Consider the following 11794-nt stretch of genomic DNA (forward strand, 5'->3'; position numbering starts at 1 on the left):
ACATTACTTCATTATTGTATACCGATGATAGAACAACTCATTCTCGATTTAAAACTCAAATACATTTGATGATATAAAGCAACTATATTTGTTATACATTTTTTTACACAATATAAGGAGACTTAATTATCTTTTATTTTATTTGTATTAAATTATTCATTACAATTTATAAATTAACTTATACCGTGTAATACACGGGTTTCTAAAACTAGTTAAATAATAAGAAATAAAACTTATAAATGATAAAAGATAAAGTTTTTAAAAGTTATAAATTTAAGGGTAAAAAATATAACATATATGCTTCAAATAAAAAATAAGTGGGATAATATTTAACGCTAAAGCCGACTCTCTTCTTCTTCATCCTCTTCTTCATGGTAAGGTTTGCAACTCCACTCTTCTCTTCTCTTCTCAGTCTTTGATTAATAGTTTGATTAAATCGACCCACCAATCGTCTTCCTCCTCCACCCCTCACCGTTTTTTTTAATTTTATTTTATTGGTGTTATGTTGACTGTCTTAAATAAAAGGGGACCATTCCCTTAAGTTTTTAAATTCAGTACTATTGGTCACCATCTGGTTTAATGTTCACACGGATCTGAAATATTTGTGTTCATGTACTCAATTCTTTTAAAACATGAATATGATGTTCGTGTTTGTTTATATTCATGTATTTAAAATCTAATAACGAACGAAAACGAGCATAATTGAACAAAGGTAAACGAACATAAATGAACATATATAAACAAACACAAACAAACATAAACAAATATAAATGAACACAAACGAACAAATATAAAATAGTAAGCAGATAATTCATTTAATATTTCATTCTAAAATGAGAATAAACAAACATAATGAACGAACATTATAAATAAACATAAATGGATTAAAATAAGTCAAAGTATATAAATTCTGAATGAATATAATTAATAAACCCTCCTATAATAAATTAAATTAAAATCTAAAAAAGTATGCTTACAATAATATAAACGACAAATGTAAAAAAAAAACCTTTGTATACGGGGTTAAAAGCTAGTTCTATATAATAATACTAGTCTATAAGCCCATGTATTACACGAGACTGAAAATACAAAGATATAAAGTTCATTTTGTAATTTTTCCAATATTTACCAATGCAAAGTCCAATACCAATATATATGATAAGTAGAGTTTTAATTTGTAAAACCGCTGCAAAACATCTTAAAAGTAAGATTGAAAAAATACCAATATATGATTAAAATCAATTACATTTAAATTAAAATCAACTTTGTTTAAAAGCTAGTACCGTATAATAATAATAGTAATACTATATTATCCTTAAAGTTCCTAAATATTTAATACCAAATAAGTACATTATAAAATGCACCGTCAATGCTTAATTGCTTATAGCAGGTTGTATGTTTTATTTATATTTTATGCAAATTGAATTTTCAAAGTCTGCCCTTATATCCCGGGTAAACTATATCTTATAATAATAGTCTTCATCTTATACTTCTTTGTTGTCTACATCAACTCGAAAACAATGGCTTGTGATCACCACCACCTTTGCCTTTCCCCCATCATCATCATCCTGCTCCTCTCCTTCTCCACCGCCGATGACGCCTCCGTCATGTCAAAACTTTCCGCCTCCATTTCTCCTACTCCATCCACCTGGAAAACCAACAACTTTTGTAATTGGGAAGGAATCTCATGTGACATCTCCAATCGTGTAGCCAGCATCATTCTACCTTCTAAATCACTCGCGGGAACTCTCCCAAACGATCTCAACAAACTCTCGAACCTCAAACTCTTGGATCTTAGACGCAACTCGCTCTCCGGTGAGATACCTACATTATCTAACCTCAATTTCCTTGAACAAGTGTTCCTAGACAATAATAATTTTAGTTCACTTCCTTTTGGATTTCTTTCCGGTCTCACCAATCTAGTTAGTTTTAGCATTTCGGACAATCCAATCATGTCGTCGTGGAGTCTCCCTATCGACCCCACTCAAAGCACCAATTTACAAACATTTGAAGCTAGCAATGCTAACATTGTTGGGTCCATTCCGGATACTTTTCATAATTTACTTAATTTGCGCAACCTTCGTCTGTCTTACAATGATCTCACTGGAACCCTGCCTAAAAGTTTTGGCGGATTGGAAATTCAAAATCTCTGGCTTAACAATCAAAAACAAGGTCTTTCTGGCACGCTTGATGTAGTCTCGTCCATGACTAATCTTAATCAAGTTTGGTTACAAGCTAATGCATTCACCGGTCCCATACCAGATTTGTCAAAATGCATCAATTTGTTTGATTTGCAACTTAGGGATAATCAGTTAACAGGTTTAGTTCCTAATTCCTTAATGTCTCTCCCTAATTTAGCCAATATTACCTTACATAACAATAAGTTGCAAGGTCCATTGCCTGTATTTCAAAGCGGTGTAGAATTAGAATTATTCGATAATAATAGTTTCTGTTTACCTATGCCAGGAGAGTGTAACCCACAAGTGACGGCCCTCCTTGAGGTCACTGGAGCTCTAGGGTATCCAATGTCATTGGCGGTATCTTGGCGAGGTAATGATGCTTGTGCCAGTTGGTTCTTTATTACATGTGATTCTTATGGGGAGAATGTGACCGGAGTAAACTTTGGAAAACAAAAGTTTTCGGGTACTATTTCACCTTCCTTCGGGAACTTGACCTGGTTGAGGAGTCTAGTACTGAATGACAATGATCTTACAGGTTCCATTCCCAAAATCTTGGCATCTTTGCCGAATCTTCAACTTCTTGACGTGTCAAACAATAATCTTTCGGGGCCTATACCTGAATTCCCCCAAAAGGTGAGGTTTTCACATGAAAACAACATTTTATTAGGTCAAAACGTCTCTACCGTTTCAGGTGGAAGCCCACTTCCACATTCGAAGGGGTCGCTTGTTTCAACAAATATGGTTATTGGCATTGCGATTGGTGCTCTTGTTTTTGTTGGGATTTTGTTGTATGCGTGTTACTATAATTGCTATGGAGCTCCTACCAAGTTACCGAGTGTGGATCATGGTGAGATGCCTATATCCAGAAATGGTAATTTAATTATTTCCATTCAAGTGCTTGAACAAGTCACTAATCATTTTAGCGACAACAATGTGTTGGGGAGAGGCGGATTTGGAATTGTTTATAAAGGCATGTTAAATGATGGAATTATGATTGCAGTCAAGAGGATGAAATCTGATGCGACGGGAACAAAGGGAATGAAAGAGTTCCAAGCGGAAATTGAAGTTTTAACGAAAGTTAGACATAAACATCTTGTGTCACTTCTTGGTTATTGCATTAACGGCAACGAAAGGCTTTTGGTATATGAATTCATGTCCCAAGGAACTTTAAGTCAACATTTGTTCGACTGGAGAGAAGCTCAAATCCCCCCTCTTAGTTGGAAACAAAGGGTTTCGATTGCTCTAGATGTAGGAAGAGGGGTGGAATATTTGCATAGTTTGGCACAACAACGCTTCATTCATCGAGACTTAAAGTCAGCTAACATTCTTCTTGATGATGATATGAGAGCCAACGTAGCAGATTTTGGGTTGGTTAAGATTGTGCTTGATGGGAAGTACTCTGTTGATACCAGATTGGCGGGAACGTTTGGTTATCTACCACCAGAGTATGCCGGTGAGAATTACCACCTCTAGTTCGGTTTTTTTTTTTTTTTTTTTTTTTTTGCAATTGCGTTGGTTATAATTATAACAGAAGTAAAATACATGAATAGTCTCTAGTTTATATGAAAGTTTTACAAGAACCTAAAATTCAAACTTTTCTTGAGAAAATAGGTACTGGGAGGGTGACAACAAAGGCGGATGTTTATGCATATGGGGTAGTTTTAATGGAGTTAGTGACGGGTCGAAAAGCAGTACACGAAACTATCTCAGAGGAGATATGTCATCTGGCTACATGGTTTAGAAGGCTCCCTCTCTCTAAGGAAAACATGACAAGTTGTATAGATCAAGTTCTTGATATTAATGATGAAGTAACCCTTGAAAGTATTCTCAAGGTGGCTGAGCTCGCATACCACTGTACTGCATATGACCCGTTTCAGAGACCTAACATGGGTTATGTGGTTAGCGTGTTGGGTCCTCTGGTAGAGCAATGGGAACCCTATCCGTCGGAAGAAGAACAAACATATCATAGACATCATATGAGCCTTCCCCATGTTCTTCAAGCCAATGAGGATACATATAGTATGTTGTTCAATGCCTTTCAGCCAAACTCAATCTAGCATTCTCGTTTTTACATAAATTGCCGTCGTGGTTACACATTTAGGGTAAGTTTAAAAAACTGCTTGTCTGGGTTACGTGGTTTTCATTTTGTAATAAGTTTCAGATCTAACATCAACATTTGTTAACAATTCTGTTTAGTTTGTGTAAAATGACTAAAATACCCTTTGACAAAGTACATAGACTAGTTATATAATTCACTCAAAACATAAAAAGGAAGAAAAAATTGTCAAGGGTGGGGTTTGCAACTGAAGAGGGTGGGGGCGAGAAAGCAAAGGTTGTGGGGTCGAGCAGTAAGCATAAAATCAACACTGAAACACCAAATTAAATGCACCGTTGAGTCTCCCAAAGCACAAACACCATTAACGATACAAACGAATTTGTATTTATGTAAATGTTAGACCATATGTAGTGGATGGAGCCCTATTGGCGTTTTGTTAAATGAAACGCTAAGTTATCAATTTTTATCCCGTTCAAATGAAAATGCGTATCATGCTAGAGGGTTACAGAAAAGTAACAACATCAGTATTTTGGTAAACTTCAAACATCAACTCATAACAAATTTAAGAGCTAACAAGTCATTTGATTTTTGTGATATTAACCCTTTTTATTTTAGAATAAACCCGCATAAGTAAAACTTTTACTTTGAAACTCATGCTCGTTCAGAAGACGTTTGAACCGACAAGAGGTTTTTCGCTCTCAACTATTTTCAGTAGATTTCTAACTTAACATTCCAAACAATATTTACATACATTATTTAATAGAAATATACACAAATACATATATATACAAACTATATCTACACAATTATATACATAAAGTTTAATTACAATATCTACATAATTTAGATGGCAAATTGGTCTAGATACTTTCATAGTGTCCACCATATGTGATTTGAGCCCTGACCAGAGAAACTCCTCTCATTGTTGACATTGCTTCATTTGCATTTTGCACCACCTGCTTTATCCTCTGATCACACATCCAAACTTAATGTCAATACAAATTATATGATCGAAAAAACTCGTTACGCGACTAGTAATTATTAGTTTAACTTAAGAACTCAAGCTTATAATAATATATTCAACTCGAACCAGCTTGTGGATCCATAAGTTAGATTAGTTATTTATTTTGAGTTGCAATAATTTTAAAGTTCGATACACAAGTCTCATATAACAAGTTAACAAAGAAGTTAACCTAAGTTACACAAGTTTTAAACATAGAACCAGACTATCAATATGCAAGAGCGAGCTAGCGGCAGCTTAAATATTTTTACGAGTCAAACCGGATTAAGTTGATTTAATAGTGAGTTTTACCAAGTTAGCTACTCGCGAGTTGTAAGTCGCTAACTTAGTTATACAACTAGTTGGGTTGATAGTAATTGCGGCGGGCTTGAGGCTTAATATTGACGATGACATTCTCTTTTTTTTAACAGTTACAATACTTCTAATACTTCAAAAACTTCTATATAAATACACCCATTGACAGGTTAAATAATAAATTCAAAGCATGTAATAGTGTGTAAAGATATAAAAAATAAAAAAAGTGACATAACCTTGTTGTCAGGGTAGATCTGAATCCTAAGCTTTTGGTTTTGTTGTTTGTGCCTTCTGCCACTTCCACACATTATGACACAAATGGTAATAGCAGTCATGCCAACAGAACAAAACACACCAATCCCACTTAAACCCCACTTCCAAAAATTCAATCTTTGGTTACTTTCTTTCCAAGCAACCACTTCTTTCTTGATCATCTTTGATGGTGATGAACAATTGTCGCCATGTTTTTCATTTTGTTCCAATGGAACGGTCTCGATACGAGACAAACAAGATTCTTGAGAACTCAGTCTCGGAGAACCCATTATCATTTCGACAAATTGGTTTTCTTTCTTAAAGAAAACATGAAAGATCGGATCTTGATTTGAGTCTAACTCAGACTCAAATGAATTTTCCGAATTTTCCTTAGATCCCTCGATCAAAATTGGATGTTTGATGATTTCTTTGACTTCTTTGTGATCGGATTGCTTTTCTAATATCGGTTCATATTCGGTACAATCTTGAGACGTCTTTGATGTATAGAAGTGATTCGGCTTGTAAAAATTTCCGGAACTCATGACATATTTTTCTAAGAAGATCTTCTCACCCTCGTAATCTTGGACTTCAAGAAGTCCAAGATCACGAGGAATATTCACCCACTCTTCATCTTCAAGATCCATCTTTTTTTCATCAAAGGTGAAGTTTTTCAAGAATCTAAATATAAAGGATGTACATTAATTTGATGGATTCCCTGAATTATTGAAGGTATGGAACTTGCATTTGGAAAATAGTCAGCTCTAAGGGTGTCCTATTGTTCTACACGTATAATACATTAATAATGGATAGTGTGGATGACATATTATATGAATTTGGGGTGGTCCATGGGACCTACATAATGTGTACCTAATTCATTTCAAAATTGTTTTATACACTCCCAAAGATATTTTATTGGGAGTTTTCCAGAAGAGCTGGCTAATTCTCCCGACACTTTCAAAAAATATATATATTATATTAAATGTCACTTTAGACCCTAAACAACAACTTTGGGTGAACACAAAATCTACCTTTTATGATCTATACTATCACAATTCACAAATAGGACGGTTGGCAAATTCTTGTTATGAAAAAGAAAAGGCTAACATTAAACTTGTTTCTCACATAATATAGAAATAATTATAGGAATAAATCTGGTGGTAAAGGTAAAACCATATTACACATTTAGTTTTTCAGGAATTAAATTGTTTACTCAGTTGTAACATAAATGTGTTAGAATGAATGATTGTTTGTTTTTTGTGCTAACAATCAGCCAGTCATGAGATTGTTGAACGTTCAAATTTATTTTATTAATATTCGTGTTATTATTACTATTTTATTAATAATAATAAAGTAATGAATCATATATGGCAACTAAAATAGACAACGGAATAGTAATGATCCATTTCACTCCTTTACCCATTCCATTACTCCGTCCATTCCATCCCCACATACATTTCATTACATCATATCAAACAAACTCTCAATGTTTATTTTGGTAAGATATATATGAAAACTGTTTTTTTTAGCTGAAAACAACAATATCACACATTTATGGTTATTTAATTAATGTCATAATATCAATATATATTTAAGTTGCATTCTCAATTTCTCATCAAAATGCTTCAAGTATAAATTTATGATCTCCGAGCATCCAAAAGAGCCATGTGATTGTATAATGTTTCATTATCTATTCTTTTAGATTTGAAATACTAAGAACTCATAAGCATATCATTTATAAACCATTACGTTGCAGTTTTTCTTATACTTATATTTGTCGGTAAGCAACATATTCTTTAAATTTTATAAAGTAACGTTTTACTTTTAATTTCTAACCGTATGAGTAACACACATCTAATGACTCACCTTTTTTTTTTGTCGGTCAATGTATGCTTAACTAATTCAGGGAGCTTGGTGATGTTTGGTGAAGCGTGTAACGAATATCTGACCCTTCATCCATGTCATCCAAAGGATTGTAATCATCAATGTTTCCATAGAAGAGGGGTGAGAGCTGGCTTTTGCTGGTTCAATACTTGTGTATGTATTTGGGGGTGTTCAGACCCATAGATTTTAATGAAAATATATAATTGTTATCGTCTTTAATTAGGAGTCTGACATATAAAATCATGATATTCTAGTAACCATATAAATAACAAATAAATTTTACAAAGAAGATATGAATGTTGAGCAAAGTGAATAGGGTGCTGTTAGGCGTCTAATCTTACATGGAAAACCAATTAAAACGTACTTTGATAACCACATCCAATCGACATAATGAAATCTTAAGTGTAATTTCGTGAAGATATATGAAACTATTGAGGGTGGTTGAATGAAAAGAAAAACGTTTTTTTTAATGGCTAACAAACATAATTGCCTGGGTATTTTGTATGGAGCGACCCAATGGTAAAAGTTCGTCGCCAGTTAGTCTAACTCAGTCATACGGAGCCTTTAAGCGCTTCCAAGTTATCTCCAATTTCGGGGAAAAAACCATCCATCTGAAGGCCCACTTATGGTAAAACCCGGGCGCCCTCAGGATTGAACCAAAGATCACAATGATCCCGATTTTCCTTCATTGTGCCATTCATGTTCTCTTAAAGTGTTGTTTGTGGGGATCGAACATGGATCTCCATTAAAAAACTCAGGCTTCCTACTAATACACTACATTGAAAAGAACAAATGAAAAACGACTAAAAGTATCAATTTTCTTTTATTAGTAATTAACAATCAATTTCTTTTCCTTGTTGTTGAAATATGTGTTTACTTTCAATTCAATGTCAAACATTTGTTTGCATAAATACTTAATAACAATTTTTCTGGTATTATATGTTTAATATGCTGTCTAGACACTTATGGACTTTTGGAGTGTTATTGGGCTGATTGGTTGGATGGCTACTTATGGGCTTGGATGCTAGCTTTGACCTAAAGCTGGAGATGAGAGGGCCCAGCCCATATGGGTTTATTAAAACGAAGAATATTTCCTATTTCCTGTTGGTTGTATTTTTGATATTCTTGATTCGAATTAGGGTTTCTATCGTTGACTGTAGTTTATGTAATCAGTTCGGTGTTTAGAACATGACAATGATGGTTTAGTTCTTTTATTTTCTTATCTATCTTTCGTTCATATTTTGGTTGATTTATTTCAGAGTTTCTCATCAATTGATAAAGAATTATGATTTGTGACACTTGTTGACGTTGAAAGTCTTTGCAATGGAGTCCTTAAAAAAAACCATGAGGATGAATGTGGCCGAAGAAATAGTTGTACATATTGGAAAAGAGGAACAACATTGAAGGATGCGATTTTATAAATCTTCAAACCAATATGAAAGTGATTTTGATTGAATCAGATGATTTAATAAAAAGGACACCGTTTTGATTGATTTTTCGTGTGATGTTAGACGCCTAACATTATTCACTTTCCCATATAAAAAATATTATTGAAAAAAGGCATTTTTTAGGTAAATGTGTCGAAATTGCCTTCATGTTTAAATATAACAAGATGGATAGTTGCAACTTGCAAATAGTGAAACGCGTGACCGTGTTATTGCTTAAATCATTACAAAGATATATTATGATGGGAAAAGTCCTGATATAGCCCTTTTTAAGAGAGAGAAAGTGTAAAATGACTCAAAAATCTTGAATATTCCTAAAATAGACCAAATAATATGGACTGAGGCGACGCATTGAAAAAAATCCTTAACATGAAACGGCCGGCCAAATTTTTAAAAGTATTGAAGGAGCAGGCCAAATTTGTGAAAAATGTTGATGGACACGGCCAAAAATTTGAGAATCTTGGGGGAGCCGTCCATATTTTCTGACTTAATTTTCTTCTCAAAAGCAGTCTTCCCATACGGTTTTTTTATATTTCCTACCTGATCTGTGCATATTTTCAAAATCTCGAAATATGTTCATTTTTAATTTCGACTTGGGAAACATATTTGAGAGAAATTTGTTCCAAGCAGACGAGATTTATATTTTCTTCTTATAAGTTGGAATCCGTCCACACCGACAAGATTTAAGTAGATTCCGTCTACACCGACAACATTTTTGATCAACTAAGTTTCCTTAATCTTCATGTTATTATATCTAATGTTATTTTATCTTCAAGATTGCTATTCAATGTGTCTATTTTGTATGTATCAATCGGTCACATCTAACTCTTACTAGGCACGACGCAACAAATCGCACGCACTACTATACAATATCTTTCGAATGCGAGTCGTTGCGTGACGGGTTTGTTACCTAGTTTGCATTAAAGTCAAGAATCCTCCAATTAAATACATCTTAATAATAAAAATATATTTAGGTTTATTTACATTTAACTATCATAATTGATAAGCAATATTATTTCTTATGGTGTCATAAATATCAAATATATTTCATGCTCAACTTTACTTCTTATATAGACAGTAGAATACACAAATCATAATTTGCTAGGCATAACAAACCATAGAAGAACATGTTTTGCACAGATCTCATGGACACCACCGGACGTGTTTTGTTGTCGAATGACGACGTTATAAACAAGTTACTCCCTGCGTTAGGCGCGCAAGTCTGTAACATCCAATTGTTCAAAAATAAACCGGCTGAAGTCACTTTGAAAAGCAAGAGAAACGGAAGCGAAACAAAAGTATTGTTTACTCGTCAAGAAGACAACAAAGTCGTTCAATTTTCTTTTGAAAATTTCGGTCAAATCATCTCTGATTACTCGTTGAATATTGGTGATCTTGAGTTCAAAGCGATTAAGAAAGGAAAAGAGTTAAAATCTATAATGTTCGACTATACCAAGTCGCGCCATAATTAAGGTGGTCAAGAACAAGAGTGGTTAGTATGTTGTGAAGTCGTCGGCTTGACACTATATGTATTTTAAGTTAGTTTTGTTGAGGTACGAATTCTCAATGCGATGATCTACTATAAAACTATAAAGTTTAAAGCGTTTACTAGTATAGAAACGGTCCATTTTAAAAGTATTAAATAGTGTATACATAATGGTTTCAAAACCATTTTAAATCACGCGTTACAAAACATATTTAAAATGCTTTCAAAACCGGTGTATATTCTAGAAGATATTGAAACGGGTTGTAACATGTGTTTATTATAATTAACAACGGGTTGTTAACCGGTATGAAGTATTTATTCACAACGGACTCTTAACCGGTGTATAGAACGTATTACAATGTGTTGTCGGTGTTAAATGATAGTAAATAACTTTTATTCATGTTTAAACGATTTAAAAGCCATTTAACCGACCAAATTACGTCTAATTGCATATTGTAAAAAATGAACTGTGAACCAAAGCGCCTAACTTGTTTCGCTTTAGACGATTCTGTTGCTATCTACTGTTTATGAACACCTTATGACACATAGTATTCGTCTTTTGCTTATACAACTCTCATATCTTCTCATTTCTCAGATATTTTGTCTTGTTTACCGTAAAAAGCGTAAGCAACCAAGACAAATGGCTAGTTGAATCGGTTATATCATGTTTCGCATATCAAACCGGTATTTTAAGCCTGGTATTTTTGGGCGGTTTGCTAGAATATTAAACTGGCGGTTTTTTCTAAAATGCCAGTTTAAACCAGCAAACCATTTTTAAGCCCAAGAGATTTTTAATATTTTGCGGCTCATATTTTTAAAAAAAAATTACTTTTAACCCTATCAATTAACATTGAAACACGTAAATTTCTGGATTATTTTTTGAAGATCAAGTGTTTATATATATTTTTTTAAGGTGTATTGTTATTATTAATTTCAACTATCATCTTTTGGTCGTTGCCGGTCCCAACTAACGAATTGGCTACTAACGATCCCAACTTTTAACGTATTTGTTCCCAACGGTCCACGACTAACAGAATCCTAACGCCGTTACTTGCAGGTCGCCGGAAAAAAACGATTTTGGCTGGAAAAGTCACGTTTTTACCGGTAATCTCAACATAAACACCACCACCACCACCGACTCACGACCAACCAACCACCATCATTTGAGCACCACCAATC

General features: G+C 33.8%; 1 protein-coding gene and 1 pseudogene across 1 annotated transcript; one reads left to right on the top strand and one right to left on the bottom strand.

Annotated features, from left to right (window-relative positions):
• The first annotated feature begins 1459 nt into the window (after positions 1-1459).
• LOC143573033 (receptor-like kinase TMK4 pseudogene) lies at positions 1460-4237 on the top strand (annotated as a pseudogene).
• An 804-nt stretch (positions 4238-5041) lies between these two features.
• LOC143573028 (uncharacterized) lies at positions 5042-6560 on the bottom strand. Its single transcript, XM_077058019.1, has 2 exons — positions 5788-6560; positions 5042-5204 (listed from the first exon to the last, which is right to left on the bottom strand). Exons 1-2 carry the CDS (start codon positions 6445-6447, stop codon positions 5097-5099), a joined length of 768 nt encoding a protein of 255 aa, XP_076914134.1. The 5' UTR covers positions 6448-6560; the 3' UTR covers positions 5042-5096.
• Positions 6561-11794: the final 5234 nt, after the last annotated feature.

Source organism: Bidens hawaiensis, unplaced genomic scaffold, assembly GCF_021521415.1.
Source record: "Bidens hawaiensis isolate Kalapana, Puna unplaced genomic scaffold, B.hawaiensis_p1.1 tig00026186_1, whole genome shotgun sequence".
Taxonomy (NCBI): domain Eukaryota; kingdom Viridiplantae; phylum Streptophyta; class Magnoliopsida; order Asterales; family Asteraceae; genus Bidens; species Bidens hawaiensis.

What these genes read in the sequence shown, in the direction of transcription:
- LOC143573028 (XM_077058019.1), bottom strand. Translation starts at nt 6,447, where the DNA reads ATGGATCTTGAAGATGAAGAGTGGGTGAATATTCCTCGTGATCTTGGA. An exon ending in AGATCTACCCTGACAACAAG is followed by an intron (nt 5,205 to 5,787) that starts GTTATGTCACTT and finishes ATGTGTGATCAG; the next exon opens with AGGATAAAGCAGGTGGTGCA.